At 45.6% G+C, this 27,947-nt stretch overlaps 1 protein-coding gene across 1 annotated transcript in view; it reads left to right on the top strand.

Annotated features, from left to right (window-relative positions):
- The first annotated feature begins 18,374 nt into the window (after window positions 1-18,374).
- PDZRN3 (PDZ domain containing ring finger 3) overlaps window positions 18,375-27,947 on the top strand; it is a 130,587-nt gene continuing 121,014 nt past the window's right edge. Inside the window, exons 1-3 of the mRNA XM_066195195.1 lie at window positions 18,375-19,270; window positions 25,007-25,093; window positions 26,256-26,363. Of these exons, the coding sequence (XP_066051292.1) occupies window positions 18,554-19,270; window positions 25,007-25,093; window positions 26,256-26,363 (912 nt within the window). The 5' untranslated portion in view covers window positions 18,375-18,553. The remainder of the gene's footprint in view (window positions 19,271-25,006; window positions 25,094-26,255; window positions 26,364-27,947) is intronic.

The following is a 27,947-nucleotide window of genomic DNA, read 5'->3' as shown; positions in this document are numbered from 1 at the left end:
AAAAGCCTCTCAGATACAAAGAATATGTTTGTTTTATGAAAAGCAATTTTGTTGTTTTCATGCTCATTGTTTTAATAACAGAACTTTGATCTTGAAAATATCTTTGCATGAAACATGAATATGGTAATAGCCAAAGTTTCCATTTAGCTGCTGCTTCATGTTCCAAGAATATTGGGTTCCATTACATGTAGTATTTAATAATTTACATATGGGCTCCAGGCAACCTTCTCGACATCTTGATACAGACAATCCAAGTTTTGAGTTAAGTTAAAGTTAATTATTTTAAACTTAATTTAAGTTTTCCAAATTTTTTATTCAGGTACATGGATTTTCAAATTCAGGAATATCAATGGTATCACTAAGGGCGTGAGTTAGTTCTCCCCCTGCCATGACCTGCTTTGAAGAACATCAAGGTTACAGGAGAACGTTCCAATCAGTCATGGAGACGGGAAACACTCCATGAGCTCCTCATACTTTATTTGCAGAGTTCCTTAACAGAAGAACTCAATATCTTGCATTAATTGCAGTCCCCTATGAAGTTCTGGAAACAAGCAAGCAGCTACTAATATTCCATTTCCTTAACTCCCTCCAAAGGAGTTTCCAGAACTTGCAGCTAAAATCTGCGTTATTTTCATGCATTCTCCTCCTTGGGCTTGCTCACAAGTGTAGGATGATATGAATGAACGGATGAACGAGGGAAATCTGTCCTTTCCACCCACAAACCTTGCTGAGGTAAAAAAGATAAAGAGGAGGATTTTGTAAGTTTGTCTGGCACTCCCAGATGTTGAGCAGCCCTGCCTGGAGCACATATGGATCAGCTCTGCCATGCACCTGCAAGGAGAGCAGTGCCCCTGGGGCAGCCAGCCCGTGATGGATGCGTGGGTAAACGGATCCTGATGGATTTATGGAGCACGTGCAAATCATCCCCACAGCATGCTGTATATCACAGCTCCAGCATCTACAGGAGCAGCGCTTCTGCTCCGTGCTCACTCCCCAAACGAACCAGAGAAGTTCCTGGGATTCTGCATCCGCCCCCAGGGTGTGAATCAGTCGGGTCAGGGAGGTGGTGGAGCAAGTTTTGAGACGAGATCCATCACAGAGGAGTTCAAGATGTGCCACGGGCAGCACTGGGGGTATTCTCAGCCTCCTGGGGGCTGCCAAACTTGCTTTAAAAGTTGTATAAACACAGCCACACCAGGACCAGAGAGCATCTGCCTGAGAGGGAGACGGATGTTGGGCAGAATGATGCCCTGGGCTAATATTTATTCCTCATTAAGGAACAATTCTGATAAAGATGAAGCCTTCCCCCCATCCCATATCGAGTTATGTGCGTGTTCCTCGAGCTTGCACACCTTTCCAGCATCCTTGGGGTGAATAAATAAATCTTACAAATGGTTATGTGCCTCTAATGACACCTCTTGAAAGGTAGCTGAACATAATAAATTCTTGTTCATCTTGATGGATGGGGGGGGAAGGAAGGCAGGCAAGAGATAACCAGGAAAAGCAGGAGCATTAGACACTTCCATTAGCATTAAACATGCCAGCCTGCCCTTGAAAGCTGATTAACACCAACTCCTCAGGAAAAATAAAGGAGAATCTCCAGCATCAGACGTGACCTTTCAGCACTGTGGCAACTGCGGGAGGCAGAGAGTCCTCTAAGCGTGTTCCTTAACGTCCAGTTACCACACGAGCACTATTAACATTCTAGAGGGCTCCAAAATCAGGAAGCTTCCTTCCCTCCCTGTCAGTGGGGAGGACCCACACTTGGAGCTGAAATGGGTCTGGAAACAATGACACATTTACCTCCCATGTGCCACCAAGGATCAGAGATCCCTGTCCCCACCCCAGGGAGGGACCTGCCCCTCATCCTTCCATGGTTCCCACAAGGACATTTGGCACTCCGAGTGAGGCTGCCTTAGGTGGCCCAAAGCCAACAAGGTGGTTATCATCCAGTTCCTGATCCTGGAGAAGCCTGAATCCTCTCCTTTGGGCTGTTAATTCCACATAAGCTTCATCGCACTGGCAAACCTGGAAAATTTATGTTGCCTCTGAATAGGAGCAGTCTTCTGCAGAACAGTGGGCATTTTCATTTGAGAAATATACGGAATGTTTCAGCACAGCTCCTTTTACATTTAAACTACCCCTGTCTGGGGCACACACTGCATCGTGCTGTCCCTGCCACATTCCTCCTCTTCCTCCCTGTCCAGAGAGCTGGGGCACCTCTGCTTCTCCTGCTGCTGCCAAAACCCTCATGGGCTCCCCAAAACCTGGAGCCAGCTGGGAGCAGGGATTTGGGGCAAACCTTGGGGGCTCCCCACAGGCTGGAGCCAGCCAGGAGCAGGATTTGGGGCAAACCCTCCCTGCACAGGTAGGAGCAGCCCTGGGAGCTGTGTCCTGGCTGTGCTGAGCTCCCTGTTCCAGGAGGAAAACCATCTGGATCACACAGTTCACAACTGGGGCAGGCATTCCAGGGCAGCCAGGCTCCCTCTGACTTTCGCTTTGTTTTCTTTCAAGCAGGCCCAGTTGCTGTCAGCTTCCCTACGACTTTCTCCCGCTTTAATTTACGTCCCATGCAAACTCCACAAACATTTTCCACTGGAAGGAGCCAAGGACTGACTTTTTCCCCCGCAGCATTTGGGGAAAACTGATTCTGAAAACAGTTCTGCAAAGAGGTTTGGATGGTTTCTAGTCTGATCATTTTTATTTTCTGATTTAAAACAAAAACCACACTTCTTTCGGTTTTCAGGGTTTATTTGGGCTGAAACTATTGCTACCAAGCAACAAAGAAAGGGAAAATGGGAAGGTTTTAGAAATCACTTTTACATTTTTCAGATCTCAGTTAAGCTTCTGGTATTAGACATAGCTAAAGAGGAAATCAGCAGAACACATATAATGGAATAGAGATAGCATATATAACCATATTTAATGTACTGATGAGGACAAAAACCATCCTGACTAAAGAGCTGAGCACACGTCTGTGTCTACACACATTTCATTTTCTGCTGTGAAGAAAGTTCACCCAGCAAGATACTTCTGCAGATCAATTCTATTCAGCATCTTTTTTAAATTTCTTTTTTTTTTTTAATAATGTCCTTCAATATCCCTGTAATTCCAGCTTTTCTCTAACATTATCGGCTTGGGAAATGCTGGCAGCTTTCTGTGGCTGGAGTGGTCACAGCAGTGATTTGTCTCAGATTAAAAAAGAAAAGCCATGAGAACTTTTTCTTTGAGGTCCACATTAGAGTTTAACCGTTAGAACGAACCTGTGTTATCCCAGACACCTTCAGAGTAACTATGAGTCCAAAAAAGTTTCAAATTTCTGAAAAATGCTTGGAAGGATTATAAAAATAGAGAGAGATTTTTTTAGCATCAGGGAATTTAAAAAATGACTGGAAAAAAAATCAAACTGATGTTTTATGCTACCTCTGACCATCACTGAACACCAGCTCTGGAGCTTGTCACCAGACTCAGCTGACAGGCACCACATATGAAGGATCAGGCTCACGTCCAACCACAATTTTGTCTTTCTTTTAAGAAGATTAAGTAACTTGGACAATATTTTTAAGATGAATCCCTGGATCTTCCCTCCACCCAATTGAAAACTATTCCGATTAAGCTTTGGAGAATGTTACAACAAATCAGATTTAAGTATTATGTAAACGTGGCAAGTAGGACTCCAGGGGTTCCTTTAAAATTCCTCAATGAATAAGACACGTAATGTGAGGTTTTGCAATTCCCAAGTGAAGGTTTATGAGTTCAAATTGCAATTCTTCCAGGAGGAGAAGGGAGGCAAGGCCTGCAAGATGTAATAACGTTTAGGAGATTGAATGATACAGTGAAAAGAACCCTCAGATTTGGAACAGATAATTCATTCTTCATGGCACTGAACAGCCCTAAAGAATCCCACAAGATCCTTTAAAAAAGGGCCAGAGTGCCAGAAAACTTCGTGTTCTTCTTTATGAAATCAATTGATCTAATAATAGATGGAAAACTGCTCTGCCTTAAAAGATTTTCCACTCCAAACAAACGGCTTATTTGGCCAATGATACGACATTCAGCCCAATTACAAGTAACTCCCCCACTGCAAAGAGCTCAGGAAGGAGTATGTGTGCATTTACACAAGTCCTACACGACTGCTGATAACCAGATACAGCCACAGATAACCACAATCCACGAGGTTTCTGCTTTTTGCTTTCCAACCCACCTAAAATACCCCAGCTGAGGGCAACCCCCATCCAACTGCTGCTATTGTTCCCTGGCAACGGTGCTTTTCTCCATTAAAAAAAGATTTTTTTTTTTTTTTTAATGTCATAGGGTTGGGGTTTCTTTCCCTTAGGGCAAGTCTAGCCAGTTAATTATTAAGTAACTAAATTGCTTAACTAGTTAGGGGAAGGCTGAGGCATCCCCAGCCATCCTTTGGTTTGCAACGATTTCCTGAGGAGCAGTGAGGAGACACAGCCCCAGCTCCTTCCCGAAGGGATGGCACAGGAGGGAGTGCCAAGCCCTGGAGGATCTGAGATGGATTTCCAGGTGGGATTCCGCCTGGGAGCACCCCTGGAGCACTTCTGGAGGAGTCGTGGCAGGGAAAGGCAGGCAGAGCTCCCCGGGGCTGAAGGTGCTGCACCCCGAGGGCTCCGGCCCCTGCGGATTGTGTTGGGATGCCTGCTGAGATGGGGAGAGCAGCCTGTGCTGGGCAAGGAAGAGCTCGCTGTTTACACGAGGATGCCAAACAGCTGCCTGAGGAAGGGCCCAAATGTAAACTCCCTCCTGTGAAATGTGAAAACTAACTGTGAGCTCACACAGTTGCCATCTCCCCGCGGCAGCTCGGGACGCTTTGTCTTCTTGTTTAGGCATCCCGATGTCATCTGCAGCCCGGATCTCTCGCTCGGCTCTCTGTCTGCAAGGACTTAATTAAAAGTCAAACATGCAAACATCCAACTAAACCGGACTAAATCGGCCCTGGAGCAGAAATTCACAGCGACTGCTGCGGAGGGAATCCTGCTTCCTAAAGCCCAGGGCCGTTCAAACGCCGTCAGCCGCACAAAAGGTGCTCCTTGCCTTGCCTTGGGCTCAGCGGGGGACAAAGGAGCTTGGATGGGTCCCTTCAGCTCCTCACAGAGCAAGGACACAAAGGTTCCCCGTGGGTTGTTCATGCAACAGCTCCCGAGCCCAGAGAGGACACGGCTCCCCTGGCTCTGAACCCCCGGTCAGGTTTATATAAACTCTGCCGGTTCTCAGACTGGTTTGTTCTTGCTCGGATTAAGGAGATAGCAAAAACAGCGAGCGGCGCTGGGTGCTGCCAGTCAATTAAAGTGGATCGTGGCCTGATTGATAATGGAGATTCTACAGAATATTACTCAGATTCCCAGACAATAAATCTTGGGAGTGATGTCTGGGATATTGTTCCAGTCCAAGAGCATCTCTCAAACATTTATACACTGGTGTGTTTATACAGCCAGTTTTATTTTGGAGCAGTGGTCTCCCCAGATTGATTTAAGGAGCTCAGAAAACCTTGGGGCATGTCTTGGTTTGGTTCCTCTCTAATTAATCAGTGCTGAGAAAAAATAAACGAATCACCAGGAAAAAGAAATTGCTAACAGTCATTTCTGAAGTCAACAGAAATTCTCCTTCATACAGATTTTGTATGAGTCTGCAGAGAGCACTTACAGCCAGGGATTGCACCCCAGCTCACACCTGGTGTAAGTGCTGCATTACAGCTACAACAGCGGGTTATTTTCCAGCCCCTAGAAATCAACTCTTCTCCTTTCTCTTACTGCTCTGCTTTACATGCAGAGACTTTTTATAGTATGAACTTTTCTTCTAACATCTATGCACACATTAACACAGAAACTCCTCCAGGTGTTACAGTTACCCACAGTGACCATCCAGGTCCTGTTCCAGAGGTGCAGGATGCACAAGAGGTCTGAGAGTGGGACCCAACCTCTGTGTTCACTGGTGTTGAAAACATTAATGACAGATTTTAGTGCTACTTCTTGAAACTGAGTGTTTCTGGGAGTTAACTGCAGCAGATACCCAGAAAAGTGCTGCCTACACTACAATTTCTGCCTTTAACATGTTCTGGGTCAACATTTTCTCAATGAAATTAGGGGTAAGTTGATAAATGGCTAAAGTAAAAAACCAGACAAGCAATCTGGGGCTTCACCAATGTATTCTACTAAACAGAGAATTTGTTGCATTAAGACCCCATTGAGATCTACCTGGAACATTTTCAAGACATCCATTAGCTCTATAAAAACTGAAAAAGTAGATTTATGCCAATTATAACCATAGAGAAATGGATTTGAATACTTTGTAATACTATATAAAAATGTTTCTCCTCAAATGACAACAAGTTTTGCAAACTGGAACACGGCTTTCACCTGTCCTGCTGAATTACTGACATTTTATCAGTCCAATTAGATTCTTTATAGTGATTATTGTGCGTCCCAAAGCCACACGTTTTACATGAACAGGTTCAGAGCTTCACAATTGCAGTGCTACAATTCAGGATTTGACCTGTCGTGAACCAATTAGCACTGAACAAACAGCACAAAATTTGTGCTTCTTTGGTTTTGCCAGCCTTTCTTTGGGTCTTGTTGTTTAGACACAATTTGTAGGGAAGGAAAGAGAAAAGAGCCGTTGATAAAATGAATGCAAAGTGTTTCATGAGGTGGATAGGACTTGAATGGCTTCTATTTACATCCAAAAAACATAAATTCCCCCTGCAGACAGCTGGCATAGCCACCTCCTCTTTAAGCATACTGAAAAATACCTCAGGTAATCTGCTGAAATATTACGGAGACTATTAAGAGCCTGATCCAATGCCAGTAGGAAACCAAAGTGTCACATGTTATGTATTTGGAGTAGTCTGAATTGTAACACTGAAAGCACCTTATTTCCTCTGGAGAAGCCACAGACAACCCCAAAAGAGCAGAAGAGCCCAAACTCTCAGGCAGCAATCTGGAGCAGCAATTTTTTGGTGAGGAGGAGCACCGAACATTTATTTCCATCTCAAAAATCGCATCAGTCACTCTTTTATTCACACATGGCAACACAACCTCCCCACTATGTTTAATGTCACAAAAATGCTAACTGCCCACGGGGGAAATATTAGATCAGTGCTCAATAACAGCTGGGAAGGACCAGGGGAAACATTGCACAAGCTCTGCAAGCACTTTGTGGAGTATTTAGCTGGCACTTTTCTGGAGCATTTGTGAGCATTTTCTGATATTTCTGAAGGCCTGCTGGGAAAATGTTATGGGAAAATAGCAGTCAAGTCGGAGAGCCATATGAAAAAAATCAACTAAAAATAATAATGAAAGAAGCTGGTTTGTCCCTCAGATAAATCAATGCTAGGGTAGAAATACACCGTGTGCAGCACAAGGAAGCACCAGGCTAAGTTGTGTTGTTTCTATATTCAGTTCTCTTCTTCGTTGCTACTCCCACCAAGATGAGAGACACACCAATGTCTCTCCACACATTTCAAGAAATCTGACAGTCTCACACCTTCCTCCTTCTTGGCTTATCATTAATTTTATCCAGCTTTTGTGAATTTTCAAGAAGGCAGGCACTGTCTTAACAGAGACAGCCTGCTCTGGATTGTGCAGAACTGAGCGTCACTTCAGCAATTTATATTTACTTGAGCTGTAGTCCCCTCTTTAAATATATTTCTTCTTCACCATTATTTTAAGGATTATACCCCTCTCCCTTTGTCCTGCCTGCTGTGGAACACTTTCCAACCAAAGAGAAGCAGCTTTCCCACCTCAGCACCTGCCTCCAGCTCTCTCTGCTGTTCTATTTCAAAACTTCCTCCGTAGTTTCATGACTTTGAGAGGTACCTACACCACATCTCACAGCAGTAACTCTGCTCTACGTTTCTTTTTTTATTTTTTTTTTCCAGGTCACTTTGCTGGTGCCCTGCTGTGCAGAAATCTCAGGGCTTGGGAGCAGACAGAGTCCCTGCCCTTGTGACAGACTCCCCACCCGAGAGCCAGAACAACTGCAAAATGCCACCAGCAGCGTGCAGACACACATTGAGCACTGACATTCACCAGCCAAGGCCCCAGAAGGGTGGATATTCCAGGAAGGAGCCAACCCCTTGAGCAATAGAACAGGCCTGCCAAGGACAGCCAAGTAAAACCAGATGCGGTGGCTTGGGAAGGCACAGGGTGGGAATTGCACTGGTTGGCAGCATGGGATGAGCAGAAAGGGAGGAGACAGGGAAATGAGAGGAGAAATGAAAGAAGAAACAAAAGAAGAGCAACTGGGAGAGCTGACATGGGCAGGGTGTTTGGCAAAGCATGAAATTATGAGTCATAGTATTTTACTGTGTATAAAAAACCACCTATGACCTTACCATTACTATTTGCAGTTTTACCATTCCTATTTGCAGTTTTACCATCACTATTTGCAGTTTTACCATTATTATTTGCAGTTTTACCATCACTGTTTGCCATTGCCCCCCTTTCCCAATCTATTTGTCTTCAACAAGCTCCTGGTACTTGCACGTGTACAAACTTCACACAGCAGAGGTCAATGCAGTGCTTTTATGAAATAACTGAGGCTAATGCCGAAGGGAATGGCAAATGTACAACAAAAACAAATCTCAGCAACTTGAAAGAGCTTTGCATGCCTCCTGCCATAATTCCCAACACCAGTTCAGTACACTAACCTTTGCCTTCAGAAGAGCCGCAGTCAGATAAATCATTTAACTCTACCATCAAGGTTGTTACCTTTGGCTTTTTCCATTACTTTCTATCTTGTTATTCAATGACTTAAATCACTCACTAGAGCCTACCCCATCAAGCTTCAATAATCTATAAAACAACGACTTTTACCATGGGGTTTTTTGATGATTTTTCACCAGTCAGCCCAGTTTTCTTTACAAACATTATTGAATTTCTCTTTACGTTATATCTTGAGGTAATACCTGCCTTCAGAACCAAATCATTTAGTCTTCAAAGGCTGGGTCAAAGGGACAGGAGTTTGGAGTTTGAGCTCCTGGGGCTGCAGCAGCACATCTCCACTCTGCCTGCAAATACCCGAGGCACAGCCAGCGGGGCCTTGAATAAACACGTCTGGGGGGGACACAGGCAGCCCTCCCTCCCCTCCTGCCTCTCAGCCACAGCCCCGATGCTGGAACAGCAGAATGGGCAGGAAATGCACCTCCCGCCCCCAAAATGCAGCTGTTTAAATAGCAAATGTCAGCTATTTAATGTCAGCGAGGTCCCTGCAGCAGTTTTGTGTGTGTGTGTGTGTGTGCAGGGTGCTGGCACAGCTGGCACAGCTGGAGCAGGGGGCTCCACTGCCAGCAGCTAGCTGGCCCTGCCCTCCATGGCACAAATTCCCCTCACAAAGAGCATTTCTTTTAACTGGAGCATGGAAAAAATCTCTCCGCAGCCTTTACGAACGCTGGCGAATGGAAAATGAACGGGGAGTAGGTATGGGAGCAATCTCCTCATCGTGTTAAAGCAATACACAAACACCCAGGCCGGGCCATTATCCCGAAAACAATCCCAAAACAGCCCGAAGCAGCAAGAGCTGGGAAAGGGATCAGCTCCCAGCCTTTAACACCCAGGACTGGTTACTGCTCTGATCTTCTCCTGATGTTCACAGGATTCCCTGCGCTTGGGGAGGCAGCCTCCATCCTGATTTAATGGAGAAATTTTCAGCCTTTTGCCAAAAAAAAAAAAAAAAAAAGCTGCAGTGAAAGAGAAGTAATACCCATGGAGTTGCTGTTCAGGCCATTTTCAAGTTTTTATTCCCATTGCAGTGGAAATTTTCACAGGGAGGTATAAAACTAGAGCAGTTGTGGTTCATTTTAGACCCTGCCATATCAACACTATTTTTAGAAAAAAAAAAAATTCCTGTTCCCCTCCCAACACTTTTCCACTTAAAATATAACAATACAGTTAAATATAATAATACAGGTAATAATACTAATAATAATATATAGTTAATATAATAATACAGTTAAAATATTAACTGTATTATTATCATTACTCTGGTAATTTTTCAGCTGAATTTTCCCTTGCATTTTTAGATGGTATTCTGGCTAACAAGTTAATTTCTTCTTCAAAACTGCTTATTTCATTAAAAAAAAAAGGTCAAAATCTATTTCAATAAAACTTTAAGGGGAAAAATGTACAGAAAATTTACATTTTGCACTCAGAAAATAAAAAAAAAAAAAACATGGAGAATATTTCTTCATAATGTTCTGTTTCTAATTTGTTACAATGACAACAAACTTGACATTTCAGGGAGTTCTCAGAAAATCCAGCTTTTCTTTTTTCAGTCAGATCGAGTATTTATATTAAAAACTGTTTTGCTGAGAGGCTCACATTCTGTCACTGACAAATGGAGCAGAGCCTGCCAAAACGAAAAGACACAACTTTTCTTCCTTTTGGAACTTTTGTCAAAGTGCAGAAGAGATTTTAGAAAAACCTCCTTTAAAGTAAATGTCTAAAATGCTAATGAGATTTCAGGGCATACTTAATATTGCAAAACCACAAAGGGGAGGGAAATAAGAAAGACAAAAAGAAGAAGAAGAAAGGAGCTGGAGGCTGCCTAGATCAAGACATTTGAAAGACCAAAAAAAAGGCTAAAATGGAATAGTTATGAGAGCTACACAAAATGCTTTTCCTTAGAGGGAGAGAGCTCTAGAGACGAATATTTGAGGATGTCAGTGGGGTCAGTGTGGAGCAGTGTTCTGTGCAGTTCTGCCCTCAGTTCTGTGCTGTTCACAGCACTAACACGGATTTAAAAGCTCCTGAGCCTCCACATCATCCCACAAATAGCAAGCTACAGAAACCAGCCCCCGAGGGAAGGCCTGGGGGTCTCTGAACCCACCCAGCCATGACCCTGAAGAAATTCACAGCTTCCTGAGGACTCTGCTCATGCAGAGGAAGAGTCTTTGTACTTTCAGGTGTGGTTGGGTTTTGTTTTAAAGAGAGAAAACCACAAAAGTTCCTCATGTTTATAAAAAGTACCTTTTGTCTCTGAACAGCAAACCTGAGGATGTTTAATAGCTGGGATGTATCTTTTTTTCCTGCTCCTAACTGAGTGTCTGGGGTTCCAAACACACACAGCTCCCCCCGTGTTGAATTCAGAGTAAATATTGGTGAATATTAATGAGGAAAACAATGGCCTGACCTGGTGTAACCTCACAACTTCACAAAGCCCTGTCCCACCTCTCAAACCACTGCTTCAGTTTATCCCAACCCCCTTAATTACAAGAAATAAAGAAAAAATTTGTTTGAAATCAGCTCTTTAAAATCAGCATTCACCAAGCACTCGAACTTCCTTTTTAAAGACTTCTGGTTTAAAGCAAGATAAACTGCACAGAAGATCCAAGAACTAAAAGGCTGCTCGAAGCCACCACCATTTTCCAAAACAACTATCAGAAAAAGAAGAAAAAAAAAATACAGCCAAAAGCTCCATTAGGATCAAATGAGAGGTGCTTGAGCCCAGAATTCTGCCTGAGAGCAATCAGCTGAGGATCCTCATCTTGCACAGACAATGGCAGGGGCTTTTTGCAGGGATTCTCTCCCAGCTCATGGCAAGCAGTGATTTAGAAACTTTTGGGGACAGAAGTCAATACCAAGAGCTGGATTTATTGCCCCAAGATGCTCCATGCCCTACCTGAACCCACTGGGCTCTGCACCACCCTGCAGGAAAAACCAGCCCCCACTAGTCTTTTATTCTTTTCTATCTTTGGGCTCACCTGACCCAAAAGTTCAGAATTTGTACTGAACAGCCTGAGCTTTCCAGAGGGCTTCCAGTTTTGAACTGACATGTTTTAAAAAGGGATTTTTTTCCCTTAGTTTATAGAAGCTGTAAATACATAAGCAGGGCGAGTGCTTACCTAAGGAATGGTGGATGATTCCAAAAGCCTGCTTGTCAAATACACCTCCTGCAAGTATTAGGAGCTGTTTATTTTGGAAACGGAACAAAAGCATCCTGAGATAAAGCAGCGTTGCTGATGTGGAAAAACCAGAACGTTCCACATCATTCACAATCATCCTGCCAGTGTGAAAAGTGAAGCAGTTTCCATTCCTGTTCTTGAAAACGGGAATTTTTTTTTTTTTGCATGTTTCAACAGAGTATGGTTGGACTTAAAAGGACTTGAGGAAATGCTTATGTCTGAGCAGACAGTCAGGGATAAATAGAGCTTCACCTCTTTTTCATGGGGCCAGACTGTCAATTAAGGGCAATCAGATTTGCCAGCTCAGTGCGATCCCAAACACACCTACACTGCCTGTGCAAGGGCCACTGACAGCTCTGCAGCATCCACAGGCATGGAAAACTGGGAATTGGAAGAGGATGCTCAGGAGTTTGTGTTCACTCAGCACTCTCCACTCCCTGAGATGTGGGCTGGCCCCCACCACGGCTGAACTCATCCTCCAAACCCCTACAGAATGTGCCTCGAAATTATGGCTTGTGCTTTATGTCCCACCCATCAGCAGTGAGTTAACCGCAGTCTGGATTTAAACATTATCATTACTCACAACGTGCAAGATGTGTTAAAAGGGGAGGAGGCATGGATGATGGCAGTTCTCCCGCTCTAAATTGTTTAAATAAAGGAGGAAAAGACAAGAAATTATATAGTGCAAAATGTGGTGTCTACATCAGAATTTGATACCTATGCATGGGTTTGTGGTGCTGGGGAAAGTCAAAGATGCAGCATTTGTGGCCCTTATAAAACGGGTGCCAAAAATTTTCTGGGATGAAGCCTCCACTGAAATTTGGAATCTGGAGGGATTTGGAATCCCTCAGTGTAGTTTCCAGCAGTGGTCAGGTCTGGGCCTTAGTCTTGTTCTCAAATCCCAGACTTGCTCAGAATAAGCTCACCAAAACTGGCTCCAGTACCCAGAGAAGGAAAAGCAGAATAAAGATTTGCTGAATTACAACAAGCACTTCTATTACATTAAGCGCAGTCTTCAAACATGGCTAACTCTCCCATATCCCAAAGTGGACTGTTGATAATAAAATGTACAATAAATAACTTTAAGACTCAGATACTGCGGTGGTCAATAACGTAACGATTCAAAGAACAGTAAAAATCAACATGGCTGGCCGATCAAATTTCCTAAAAACCCCCAGAAAGAAGAGCATTATTTTATATTTTTCTCTATCCATATTAATACAGGAATGCGTACTTAGAGCCAAAATTCTTGTGGCTCTTTCCTCTCAGCTATTCCTAAATAAAACATAAACTCTTCTATTTCATTAGCTGTGTGCAGAGAGGAGGAGAAGGAAGTTATGAAACAGGCTCGGACGTTGCCAGTCCTTCAAGTGTGTCTGCAGACAGCAACATTTCTGAGGCACTGGAGCGGCTCTTAAGCAACTCCACCAAAATACGTATGGAATGTGAGGAGAGGATGCTCAAGTGCTGTCTTTCACTTCTTCCTTAGATGCTTCTTTTGAAACAGAGGGGTTTGGTGTGGATTTTTCACACAGTTCCGTCTGTTAAGGCACCATATATCTCCAAGAACCCGTTTTTATTTCCTATCCACCTTCTCCTTGCACATGTAAAACCCTGAGGAGAAAAATGTTTCTGAGGCACTGAAGTGGCTCTTAAGCAACTCCACCAAAATACACATGGAATGTGAGGAAAGGATGCTCAAGTGCTGTCTTCTTGCTTAAATGCTTCTTCTGAGAGGGGTTTGGTTTGGATTTTTCACGCAGTTTGGTCTGTTAAGGCACCATTTATCTCTAAAAATCCATTTTTATTTCATATCCACCTTCTGCTTGCACATGTAAAACCCTGAAATGTCGCTCAGCTGCCAAGTCAGAGCCTGACCTTTCACAAAATACTGCCTATAAATGTCATATAAACCATTATCATCATGAACCATCTCTGCTGGGCTTGATGGCTCTACCATCACACGATGACATTTTGTCTGGCCCATGTTCCCCAGCTCTTCCGTGCACCTTCTATTAATGCAAACTTATATTTCTGCCAGCAGTAAAAATAAAGGATCGAGGCAATCTCACTTGAAATTTAATGATAGGAGCTACAGAGATAGATAAAGAAACCCACCTAAGATAAACATAGTACAAAAAAGGTCATAAAATGTCAAAGAAGACAGAATCTTTCAACTTTATAACTCTCTACAGTGCTTGGCAATGAACAGAATGTTAAGAAGATCCTAACATTTTAGGTACATTTTACGATACTGCACATATTCTAGACACATCAAATATATTTGAAATATGCCCAGAACCACCGGGAGTGGTCCAAGTCATTGATTAAGTGCAGGAGTTACACTGGACATGTCCTGTTAACCACAGGGGATTTGTCAGAATGACCCAGATGACTGACATGGAGAGGGACTCGACTCCTTCTCTGCATTACCTCATCATTTCCCTTTTTAAAAGGCAAACTGATGCAAAAACAAAATGAAAAAAACCCCACCAGGTTTCTTACAAAGACTTCATAATCCAGGGTAAAATCATGCCAACCTTTATGGACAAAAGGCAGGTGAACATGAATTGCATTTGATTTTCTGTGGGACTGGAAACTTCACAGCAGCAGGAAAGAAATCCACAATCCGAGTGAAACCTGCAGCAAACCTCTCATCTTTGCAGCCCTTTGAGAGCTGGCATTTTTGCCTGTGCTACATCCCAAACTGAAAAGCCCTCACCCTTCCTTTGACAGGGGAGCAAAGCTAAATGGGAGAGCCTTAATGGCTCAGCAGTGGTCCCACCCCAGCACTACCTCGAAGGATGAGAGAACTTACTAAATAAAAACGACCTTCCTTAGCTGGGGCAGTGTAATTTCAGCCCTGGAACCCAAACCTCTCCTCAGTTACAAACCTCAGGCTTTGAAAAGAATATTAAAGGCTCATGTGGAGAGGTTGCTTTTTAGATTTTTTTTTTTTTTCTTGCAAGGGAGAATAGAAATGTGTCTCCAGTAGGGAAAGCTCCATTTGTGCCTTCTCCCATGGACAGAGGCAGCAGGGAGAGGAGAACTTCAATTCCCTGCCAGCACTCCAAGCTGTAGTCACAGTCCAAGGCTGCAGTGGCCTTCAAAAGCTTTAATTTATAAATAAAGTATCTATTCCTATATAAATGTCACATTAAAGTGTATCACACAATTCAGCACAGCATCTGCCCAGCCACGGCTCCAAGTGAAAATGTTATTCCAGTTCTTGCCTGTATTTTCCATCCAAATATTTGTGTAGTTTCAAATAGCCCAAGGAACCTGGTCCTGACGTCACCCTGGTGGAAATCAATAAAAGCTCTGCCTCTGCCTTCAGGCAGTGGCCTCGAGCATCCCGGAGCGACAACTTTGAAATCCTAAACCCAAACCTCCACAGCAAACGTCGAAGGAATTAATTTCTTTCTATTTACAACCATCCTGAGCACATGGGGCAGTTTATAAACTCGGGTAAAGGAGGCTGTGAGGCGATGGTGGCTGATTGGAGCAGCTACCTCAAACCAGCCTGCTCAGAACCAGGAGCACTGATGGATTCCCCCATCCGAGGATGCAGCAGCTACAGCAATGAACACTCAACCCCCTCAGCTGGACTACGCGCATCCCCTGAGCAGGCAGTGTGAAGCTTTACTTCGTATTGAATGCCCTTGGAAAAAAAACAGATCCTGTTGTTAATAACAGCGATCCCAAGTTTTGTGGCAAACTGCAAGACAAGAGAGTCCTGCTAGGGAAGTGTGAAAGGACACCAGAGCTGAAGGGTGGGGACCCAGCAGCGCAGGGCTGCTGGCCCCAGGGGACGGAGGGAGGAGAAGTGGCATTGCAGGAAGGGGAATGGCAGGAGGGACACGTGAGCAGAGATACCCTGAGGAGAAACAGATGGCAAAGAGAAGCAAGATGCAAAGGCAGTGAAGCACAAGGAGTACGAGGATCACTACTGCAGTTTAAATAGAATAATCCCAAAGTCAGCAATATACGTGGATTAAACTTTATCACCCTGCACTGCACTGCACACAACCTTCAGATGGAGTTAACAGAAACCTACATGCACAGTTCTCTATTACATCATCTGCTTTTTTTTTTTTTTTTTTTTTTTTTGTAAAGGAACAAATCTGTTAAAAATTCCTTAGTTAGGTATATCACCCTAAATACTGATGCATGCTCCCTTCAGCAGGGCAATGTATGCAGCCAAAAGCAACCTCAAGCTTTATGGAACATTAATAATTAGAATGAGCACTACAGATGGAATTCAGATTTGAAAAGGGAAAAAGCCTTAGCACTAAAATACACTTGCCTGAGACAGAAATGGGGACACAGTTGTGTAACCACGAGTCTTGTTACCTTCTAGAGGTCACCAACACACAAAAAATCATCCTAAGCATTCAGAAAGTCGTTTGACTGGGACATTACAGACTAAAGGTCACTTGAAGCTGAAGTTTCTCGCTGGCTTCTGCTTTGCCATAAAGCAAAACACATTAAAAGAACAACTGAGCTGCTCTGGGGCTCTGGTGCACGTGAGAATTCTGCATCACTATCCACAATGAACAAAGCTGGTCTCTTTTATTGCTTTTTTTTCAGTACTTGAATATCTGCCTTGCAGGAGAAATTGCTTTTGCCTAATGCTGTGTCTGGTGCTTCAGGTGTGGTCTGGCTGGCTTTTTACAGCATATTCAGGAGTGCTTTTAAATCATCCCTGGGCAGAAAGGGGTATCAAAAGTGGTGACTTTTAATGAGCTACATCACCTACATCCGAGTGGCAGCAAAGGGGCATTAGCAGCCTGTGCAAACACAGGAAAATCCTATCCCTTTTCCATGAGGGTATGGACAGCACTGTGCTCTGCTCCTGGTGGCTGAGGTTTTTGTTCATAGATCCCTTGGGGGGATTAGAGAGAAATGACACTGAATGGAGTGTTTTTGTTCATGTAAAATGTATGGCAAGTTTATTTTGGAACAATTTGGTTGCAATGGAAAGGAGGTGCATAGCTGTTCTGGGTATTATCTAGAGTTATAGAGCAACATGAAAGTATAAAGAGATCACTTCAGAAAATAATCAAGAAGAAAGAAAGAATAGACAGTGGAAAGATATCACCACTTGTGGATCCAAAACCAGGACTTGACTGCTGCAGTTTTGATGCCCTTTTGTCAAAGTGAGAGTCTCAGTCTTCATCCATCGGGGCGGAGGAAATGCACGGAACACAGTGTTTTGTGGGGTAACACACGTTCAGATTCAGGCGCTAGTGCCCAGGGACCTCCCCTGGAGGGGGAGCTTTCCACTCTCTGTTGCTACATTGTGGATCACGGGCTGCACTGTGGATCATGACTCTGGGGGCATCTTTGATGGTTTGTGGCCCCTTCTCACTGCATAGCTGAGCCAGCTGTGCCTTCTCTGAAGGGATGAAAACGCTCAGGTCTGCGTGTGAATGTCCCATCCCTCCCCTGGGAGGGCGTTTACACCTGAGCCAGGTGTGTAAGGGGGGACATGGGCATGACAGAAAGCATTGCCCCGCCTCCACAGGGTCTGTTTCTTACCAAAGGTTGATTTGTCATGGTCATCCTCTGGTGGGGGGTGTCCATCCCCCCTTTACTCTTAGGCAGATCAGAGGTTTTCCCCCCCCACGCCCAAACCCTCTCCTCCACCCCTTTGGCTGCGGGGCGCAAACCTGGCCCCAGCAAACCACCCTGTTGTTTTTGCAAATCATTAACCCTTACCGTTTCAGCCCCTCACACGCTAGCAGATTGCTCTGTTTGCACTTTTTCTCGTCGGCAATGTAAGAATTCTCACCTGAGGACTGAGAAGTCAGCCCAATTTCTAAGCAGCTCGCCCAGGACCCGACCCCAGGGACAACTCCATGAGCGCCCTTTCCAAAAGTCATCACAGAGCCATTGGATGGTTTGGGTCGGACGGAACCTCAAAGACCACCTTGGTCCCAAACTTTCTGCCACAGGCAGGGACACCTTCCACTACACCAGGTAGCTCCAGGCTGGCCTGGCCATCGCTGCCCTGTCCCGGCGACGTGTCCCGAGCAATCATCCCGTCTGTCACCGCAGCCGGCGGTCGAGGCTGCTCCTCCCCTGCCCGGTCTCACCTTGTCACACCCTCCCTGCGCTCCCCCTCCCCTCCATCCCTCCCTCTCTCCCCCCGCTCCCCTCTCCGCGGCCCCTTCCCGTCCCGCCGCTCCGTGCCCGCGCTGCTCTCTGCCACCGCGGGCCCCGTCACCTTCCCCTCCCTCCCGGGGACCGGGGGCACGGCGCGGAGCGCACAGCCCCGCCCGCTCCCCGCACAAAGCCCCCTTGTCCGGCGGGGGACCCCCGGGGCTCCGTGTGGGCGGCGCCGGGGCCGGGGCGGTGCCGGGGCCGGCCCGGGGCGGGCGCTGTGCGCAGGCGGCGGCGCGGCCGCGGCTCCTTCCCGGGCGCTCCGGGACCGGCGGGGACGGGGCACGGCCGCGGGCCGGGCCGGGGGCTCAGCTGCCTCTCGGGCGGCTCGTGCTTGTTGATCCCCGTTCTGCGCCTCTCCCCCGGCCCGTCTCCGCACTCCGGGTACTTTTTCTGGGCTTTTTTTTTTTTTTTTTTCCCCCCCCTCTTCTTTTTTTCGGTTGTTGGCGGCGGAGCGGAAGGAGGATGGGGTTCGAGCTGGATCGCTTCAGCGGGGAGGTGGATCCCGACTTCAAGTGCAACCTGTGCAACAAAGTGCTGGAGGACCCGCTGACCACCCCGTGCGGACACGTCTTCTGCGCGGGCTGCGTGCTGCCCTGGGTGGTGCAGCAGGGCAGCTGCCCCGTCAACTGCCAGCGCATCTCCACCAAGGAGCTCAACCACGTCCTGCCCCTCAAGAGCCTCATCCTCAAGCTGGACATCAAGTGCGACAACCACGCGCGGGGCTGCGAGGCCGTGGTGCCGCTGCAGCACCTGGGCGAGCACGCCGAGACCTGCGACTTCTCGCCGGCCAAGTGCCGCAACCGCGGCTGCCGCCAGGTGCTCAACCTGCGCGACGTGGAAGCGCACATGCGGGAGCGCTGCGAGGCGCGGCCCGCGGGGCTCTGCGAGCAGGGCTGCGGGCTGATGCTGACCCACGGCGAGCGCCGGGCCGGCGGCCACGGCTGCCTGCGGGCTCTGCGGGCGCACGGGGCCGCGCTGCAGGCGCGGGCGGCCGCGCTGGAGAAGGCGCTGAAGAAGGAGGCGCTGCGCGCCGGCAAGCGGGAGCAGTCGCTGCTGTCGCGGCTGGCGGCGGCGCAGCTGGAGCTGCAGGTGACGGCGCTGCGATACCAGAAGCGCTTCACGCAGTACAGCGCCCGCCTGGACGCGCTGGCCCGCGCCCGCTCAGCATCCCCCGGCAAGGTAAGGACGGGCCCGGCGTCCCTCGGGATGCGCCTCCGCCCGGCCGTGTGCCGGGTTTCTCCTGGGGCGCCCCATCCGGCCGCAAATCCTTTCAAATACTTCAGGTTTTGGGTTTAATTTAATATGCCGATTTCTATAGGTACATTTTTTTTTTTTATAGTGTGACCGTCACTGCTTGCTGGACCCCGTAAGGTAACTCGCTCAGAAAAAAAGTAGCAAGGTCGCGGTACTACTTTTTTTCCTTGCTTCTCTTCCCCGAAGAAAACTTTAAAAATGGAATTTCCAGGGCTGGAAATGGTATTAAGCCAGCAGAAATTGACTCCCAGGAGTCACACAAAGTGGAGTGAGTTGGAAGAAGCGGCTGTGACCCGATGCTTTCCAGAGCCTGAGCTCACCTAGCGTCCCATAATAGGGCTTCCTACCAAATGCAGGCTTTGGGATTAACTGTGACCCAGCTCGGACACCTCGCCAGATATTTCAGGATCTGCAGCCATCGTCTTTGTAACATCCACATCCAAATACGAGACATCTGCTGTGTGCTTGTGAGTTCTTTCCCAGAGTCACACAGGGTTCTTTAATTAGGAAGGGAGAAATTAACTTGATTTCAACCCTTCCAAATTATACCATTTATAAAATGACCAGAATCAAAAGCCAGAGCCACAGCAATCCCCAAGTTTTAATTGGAATGAGGCTCCCCAGCAAGGGAAGCCCTGGAAGCCAATTATCTTTTAAATGAAGACATTCAGAGTCCTCCCAGTGACCTGGAATGTGCTACCACAGACACAGCAGAATTAAACTGTTCAAAAGTGTCAAACATCTGTATTCACACCTTTGGTAATGTCGAGGCTCTAAAAGCTGTGTAAAGGAAATAAAACTTCAGATTAGAGGATTTTTTTTTTAACCTTCTTAGCAACCCAGGACAGCATCCACCCTGTTTTCCTAACTCAAACCAGAAAATATTTCAATACTAAATGAACTGGTCTAACTTAAAGCAATACTGGGTGGGTGCTGGTCAAAGTCTTAGTAATACCATGAAAATAAATTGGAGGTTCACAGTCCTGTCAAGATTCAGGACAGTTCTGTCTCCCCCTTTTCCTGCAGCACTTTGCCATGGCATTCTGGAGGCTTTCTGCTCCCAGAGCCTGGCACACAGCTCCGGCTCCGTGGCTGATGACAGGAGAGCCCTGCACACAGTCCTGCCGTCAGAAATCATCTCACCCAATCCCTGCCTCCCCAGCTTTGATCTCCTTTATTCTCACACCTCCCTTTCTTCGTGGCTAAGTGCTGATAACGTTGGGTTTGCATCGTTTAGCTCTGTACAGTGCAGGGAGCTGCTGTAATCCTGGGGGTTGCTCCTTCTTAGCTGCAAATGTTCCTGACACATATTTTCAGCTGTACTTTCTATCAGATTTATGGGTACAGCTGGCCCAGACCCCTGTGCTGGGTCCAGCCCCGTTACAAAGGGCTGTTATGCACTTCTCTGGAGCAGCCACCGGTCTGAAGAAAGCTGGGGGGTGTCAAGTCACCGCAGCCTGGGCCGGCGGTCGGTCAATTACGTGTCTTTCACAGACTTTCGGGCAGCTGGCCAACACTAACAGCTCTCCACTGCCCGGCTCCCAGGCAAGCACAGACAGCAAACTTGCATCTTTGTGACCCAGAGAGTTTAGTGAGAGACCCGTGGTAGTCACCTGGTGCAGGGGATGCTGTCCCGCTTTGGGGCTATGGCAGCCTTCCAACTTTGGGGTTATTTTCTCAGAGACAGTAGCACAGACTGTGCAGGAACGCTCAGCAGGACGTATAAATCTGCCTGAGGATTATGTCCCTGAACACAGGGATTAGAGGTGTGGCAGTGTGAAATACCCACTTTGCTATCATTATTTAAATTATGACCATTATTCTTATTTCATACATTCTCAGATGTAGCAGTTTGGTCTGTGCTAAACCCAAGTAGGCTGAGCACCAACAATCTGGGTTCACAGCTTACAAGTGGTGATTGCAGAATTTACTGTGGGATGTTCTGGCTCCTCAGTAGATGGAGGAACAAAAGGGTTTTCTGACTTTCCTGCCTGATGGCTGCTTGTTGCTGCAGATGTAGAACCAATCCAGGATAGATCAGATGACCTATCCTGTAGTCAAAAGAAAAGCCCACGTACAGTTGTGTTTAAATGCTTAGTCAAAGGGGAAATAAATACTGAGTGACATTAGACCATTCTTTAAAGACCCAAATTCATGGTCTTTTGGCAGCTTTGGAGACCCAGGTCAGGATTCACCCTAGCATGGACTTGCTTTGTGATGCTGGATGAATCACAGCTTTGCTGTGCTTTCATCTACCATTTCTGAGGTGAGTTCTATAACAGCACCATAACCATCCTGAGAGAAGACATAAATAAATATATATTTTATACACACACTCATCTGTAAGCATCTCACAATTTCATGAGCCCCTTAAACAGCTAGATGTGCCTTAAGTGACCCCAGCTGTGTTATCCATGTGTATTATCACTGAGGGAACACTTTAATTTTACTGTGTACAGTTCAAAGGTTTATTCGGAGAATGACTCTTTATTCCTTGGTGGAAAGAGGAGAGGCTTATTGAGGATGAGCTTGAGGAGGGAGTGGGACTCAAAATTAGCATTTCCTTCGATCAGACATGTCAATCCTGAAATATCAAAGTCTAAACAATCAAGAAAAGAAAAAAACTTGTACAATTCAAACAAAGCTTAATCCTCGGCGAAACACAGCACTGTGCACACCTCTTGATAAGCTGATCTGGCCAATCCCTTATTTACACAGCCAACAAATCCTCTGGGAAGGAACAAGGGGAGAGGGAGTCGGAAGCAGTTGACAGTGCTGGCTGCAGCCCAGGGTGGAAACCCTTCTGCTCTCCTGGCAACCAGAGACAGGGACTGACTTTAAATGGATCAGCCAGGCAAGAACCAGACATTCAGGATGTGACATTCAGAAACAGATAGCAAGAATCCGACCTTCGGGACCTCTGTGGTGGTGGTGACACCAGATTTGAATTCTTTAAGAGCCAAATGAAGTCCTTCAAAACAAGATGATGTGTTTTCCTCAGCCTGTCCCCAAGCAGGATGGGCTAGGCTGGTCCTGGCAGCCCTTTCTCCAGTGAACAAGGAGCTGAGGTGCCTCCTCTGGTGAACACAGACCTTTTTTAGCCACAGCACTACCCAAGAAATTAGTCTTCGCTATCTGAAGGGAAAGGCAGTCTATTAGCTGCACATTACTCAGCTGGGAAGTAGAGTAATTTCAAGAATTACATTTAAGAGTTCTGTTCAGCTGTGGGAATACAGCATGCCAGGAACCATCAGGTCTGCTGCCGGAGCAGCTGCCGGGGCAGGGCTGGCCCTTGGCCACCACATTTCCACAGTTACCTCACTGTTTAATGACTGCTCCTCTGGAACAAGAGATCTTGGAGGGGGAGAGAAAGGCAGGGCCCTGGAAAAATCATTTGCATCGTAGCTTCCTCCTGAAGAGAAGGAGAAGGTTGTTGGAGGGGTGGTTAGGAGCTGGGATGTGGATGTGCAGAAGTGGCCAAGTGTCAGAGCGAGGTGCTGCTGCCTCCCTGGGGCTGTTCTGCACCCATGCGGGGATTGCTGCTCTGGGACGTGACAGCTGCCATGGAGACACTGCACAAAGGCACCAGAAAAACCTGGAAATGTCTTTCAAACCCCTGTAGACAGAAGTACTTTTTCAGAAGTTCCTACAGAAAGCTGCATTATCTGTTTCTTTTCCCTCACAACCCGGCTGATTCAATCCCACCTGCTTTAACGTCTGTTCAGCCAGGTATAAAAGTGTCAAATCAAAGCCAAATAAGGGGGCTTTAATGAAAACAGGCAACTCTAATTACTGGAAGTGTCTTGAGAGCAATGTTGTAATTGTTTTTTGATTGTTCTAATTGATTTGCCTTCTTAAATAGGGATAATAGAAGGAAAGAGTCGTGCCAGCATGTGCTTGTCTTTCAAATCCAAAATCATCAGTCCTTGAAAGTGGTCTCACAGGACTGGAAATATGTTCCTTGAAATGCTGTCTGAGGTCTGGGTCTGTAGACTTGAAGGGAAATAGATTTTACTTCATTTTTCTGTCCTCTTCTGGGCACCTGGTTCTCACTGCTGCCGAGTGCAGGCAGATTCGAATAAAATCGGGCAGAGTTTGTTCATGTCTGTCTGTATCAGGTCCAAGTCTAGTTATTACTCGATCATTAGGGAAGATAATGATCAGAAAGTGACGTAGAAGCTGTAAAGCAGATTTTCGGGTGGAGTTGCTGGTGCAGTTCCCTGTGGAGGAGCTTGGAGTGTGCTGTCAGTGGAGCTCTGCCAGGCAGGGAATTGGGCTTCCTTATCATCCCCCAATCTCTGGGAGTAATTCAGTAATCCAGGATTACTTGGACATTTTTTATGACTTTAATAGACGTTAATATTTGATTGACAACTTCACATTGACATGTTAGAAGAAAAATGCACAAACTAAAACCATCTGCATAGAATTACAGTGTAACTGTTGCAATTTCTGTCATTAATTGGTTATGAAAACCAGGCTTGTAAGATAACTTCCTCAAACTTTTTTTGTGTTCGTAACTTTTTCACCCTTCGGATAAAAACAAAGAAAATGGTTTTGGAGGTAGAAAAGTTCGTCTGTATCTCTGGATGCACATACTGATCCTGTCCTGATCTCTAAATGTTGTTATTCAGCGGGCTTTTTCTAGTGCTCTGCTGTTGTTTCTTGTGCTGTAAATAACAACTCTAGATTGAGACTGAAGGGAGAACATTGTGACCATTTAGTTGTCTTTAACAGTTCACGCACTTAGTTTTGTCTTTATAAGAGTTAATAGGCCTAAGTAGCATCCCTGTGTCATAAAGGATGTTTGTAGGAGTTTGTAGTTAGGAACAAGCTGGGATGAGAGACCAGGAAAACAGAGCCTGTTCACACAGCCTCCCAAATATTCCATGTCCTTCCAGTATATCTTTGTTGTATGCTGTTTGGCCAGAAAACTATTCACTGCAGAATTCCATATTTTAGGGGATTTACACAATGTTTTTCAACATTTCTGTTTTGCTAGTCTTAAAATGCCAGAGAAAATAAAATTATGCACGGCAGGTGCTGTGAATAGCAACTGCCGTTCTGGGCATGTGGCAAAATTTGTAGCAGTTTTGTTTAATGCTGTTTTCTAAAACTCTGCTGAGAATTTTGTGTTTGATACTGTTAAAAACAATGTCACTGAAAACAATGTCATGTTATCAGCAGGAGAGAGAGGCAATGCAAGGACCCAGTCCTAAGATTCAGTGACGCCCAAGCACTGGAAAAGTCAAAGAGTTTGACTACTGGAAACGTGGAGTATTTTACATAACACATCACATATGACTGGGTCAAGTAGTTGCAGGAACCAGCATTGCATATAAACCCCTTCTGTTGCTGTTAAGTGTCTCAGTGTAGATCTCAATAAAAAAGACACATAAATCTTAGGGGAGGTTCTGCTGCTGGAGCTCAGTGGGGTGGCTGGAGCAGCCACTGGGAGCTGCTGACTCTGCTGCTGCAAAGTTACTCCAAACATTTGTCTCTAAACTACAAGGGGATTAAAAAAAAAAAAAAAAAAAAAAAAAAAAAAAAAAGAGAAACCAACCCAACCAAAAAAAAAACCTGGGTAGAAGTATCACCTGTCCTGTTTGACCCCTCTCCACACACACAATGTTTTGAATGTGGTTTATCTGTTCTTTGTAGGGTGAAGAAACTAAAGCACTGACTCTGGTCCTTCATCGGGACTCTGGATCTCTTGGATTTAATATTATTGGTGGCCGGCCGTGCGTGGTATGTTAATTGTTAAAATATGTTTGCCCTCTCCAGTTGGGAAAAGCATGTAGGTCAACACTTAGAGGAAAAATGTTGCTGACAAGCATTTGGGCCTCTTGGGATTCTTTCAGAGCAGTTCTTCCATTGAGATTGTATGGATGTCTATTAACTACGCTGCCTTTTGTCTCGCTGCCTGTTTGTTCTTGCACATCATCACAGCCAGCACCACTAATCCTGGTGCGGTGCCACTCCCAAAATGATCAAACCCACGGTGTCTCTTTCTCAGACCATACGCCTGTGAAGTTCATGGGTTGAGAGCCACAGCTTCATCCCCTTCCATTACAAAAAAAAAAAAAAAAAAAGAAATTATTTACTCTCCTTTCCACCAGAGATCCAGCAGGCCTCTGTGCAGGTGAAGGGATGGAACCTTAACAGCTTGGTTTTGAATTCTCTGATTTCAGCAGATGTTTCCTGCACTGCACACTCACTAATGTATTTTTTCGGGATGCTTGTTGGCTGGATCTGCTGCGTATGACTTTAATTACATCAAGGAGTGGATTATACCTTGTCCTAGTAATCTAGAAAGCATTCAGAACTACTTCTTGGCTGCTCAGAAATCTGACATTAATCATGATTTATTCCTGGCGAATTCGCCTGAAAGTTATTCTTTCTTTAGAGTTTTTCAACTTTCTGAGACGTTGTTCTGCACTGGTAGAAGCACAATACACTGGAATACGAAAAGACCTTGTTAGGTGTAAGGTGTTTTCATGGGTTTATTTTCAAGTCTCCAGAGGAAAAGCTGTGCAACTGAAAATGAAAATTGCACCGTTGTCTTATGTTTGATGTGCAAGTAGGCTGTGTCTCACTGGATTTTGCTGTGAGAATAATTGCAATGACAATTACTCCTGAGCTGGCCCAAGTCAGAGGAAAATGATTACCAAGCAACTAATTTAAGTCCTAATGGACTTAAATCCTTCCAACTAATGAAAGTCCATCCCTGGTTGCTTAATCTTTCAAAATCGGAGTATCAGGTGTTCTCATTAGCACAAAGTGACTCCATATTAAGACATCAGGAAGAATATTTCTCTCAAATTACATGCACTGTTGTGACATGGACGAGCCTCAGCTGAGGGCAGACGAGAGGGACAATAATAATGTGTTTTCCTTTTCATCCTTCAAGGACAATCAGGATGGGTCCTCGAGCGAAGGAATTTTTGTGTCGAAAATAGTTGACACTGGGCCTGCTGCTAAGGAAGGAGGGCTGCAAATCCACGACAGGATTATTGAGGTATGAGAACGCGCTGCCTTTTGAGAGTGCGAGCTCCAGCTCAGGTCTTCACGTGGCACGTGTGCTGTGGTGGGTTTGGGAGACGTGGACCGTGGTGAACACTGTCTAGAAGATGTGTCTGTGAAAATATGCTGGCCTTGATTCAGTGCTGACCTCCGGGGCTTTAGGTATAGTCCTTCCCTAAATATAGAAACCAGATTATGGATGGTATGTGCGTGTCCTGGCTTTCTGAGGAGCTCGCATCTCTCTGGTATGCCACAGATAGTTCTTTTTTAAGCTGTTGGAAACTTGGAAGTTATTTAGTTAAAACCATATGTGAAGTATCTGTGGCATAAAGCACAACGTTTTGGGTTTTTTTCTTGGTATTTTAGTTTTGAACTTAGGGAAGATGGTTTGAACTTAAGTTTGAACTCAGGGAAGATTCTGCTCTGCGATTTCTCTCTATGGTTCATCATAAACCAAAGAAACTCCTTTAATGTTGTTTGTGAGTTCTTACATTACTTAGATTGCAGTCTGAATTTCTTCGCATTTTGCCAAAGCCTTGACCTCAATAAAAAGCTCTTCCTGTGAAGGGGATGGTTGCATGAAACTTTTCCCTAAATTTGCAGCGAGTCAATTTCTTTTTTTGGGGGGGAGAGAGAGAGCGAGAAAAAGGTTCATTTTCATGAAACAAAATGCAGCTGACGGTGAGTCAGTTCCCATTGTTTGGCATTTTGCAGTTAAGAAAAAGTCTTCCCCACTGTCTTATTTTTGTAGGCTGGAGAAACTTTGAGAGTCTATTGTTCAAAAAGATAAGTCTGGTGTTTGTTGCCAAGGATATCATGGAACAGCCAGTTTCTCTAAGTAATGGAATTCCATTGCTCTTATGTTTTGCAAATGAGCAATAAACAGCTGTTAAGGATTTTCTGTTGGCAGGGGACGAAGTGTATTTGCCTTTTTCTGTACTCTTATGGCAAATCGCATTTGCAATTTAGTAAGGGTATAAAGTATTAATTAAGTTTCTTCATATGGGAAAGAATGGAGCCACAGTAGCAGAACTATAAAAAGATAAGAAGCTGAGCTGTGAAATGATCCAGAGTTGCTCAAACTCTGTGTGTGATGTAACATAATTGCGAAAAGGTCTGGACGGTTTTGTGAGAACTCTGTGATTTTGTTTGAACGGAAAGGTTTCCCATAAGCCTGAATTTCCCCACAGCCTCCTTGGAAAGCTGACATCCGTTTCTGAAGAAGTGCACAGTCACATAAACCAAACAACCCCATGAAAACCAAAACTCTGGGAGATCAAGTACCCCAGGGTTAGGAAATGGCCTGGTCTCTGGTTCAGGCTCCGTGAGCACAAGCCCTGTCACAGCTGTGGAGTGACCCTGGCTCACAGGGGACAAGGACAGCCAACCTCCATGGGCTCTGCGCCATCTGCTCTCTTGCAAGGGACCTCCGTCCTTCTGATTTTGTTTTTGCTCCTTCCTTACTGCTCCCCAAGCTTAGTGTTGGTCCAGGCTGAGGAACGAGTCCCACTGTGCGTGTCCAGAGGAGCTGAGAGGGACACCAGGGGACAGGCTGGGTGAGCTTTCCTGCCGTGTCCCC

This window comes from Chamaea fasciata, unplaced genomic scaffold (assembly GCF_029207755.1).
Source record: "Chamaea fasciata isolate MVZ Bird 193981 ecotype frontalis unplaced genomic scaffold, bChaFas1.0.hap1 SCAF_13, whole genome shotgun sequence".
Taxonomy (NCBI): domain Eukaryota; kingdom Metazoa; phylum Chordata; class Aves; order Passeriformes; family Sylviidae; genus Chamaea; species Chamaea fasciata.
This window is presented reverse-complemented; position numbering and strand designations above follow the sequence as displayed.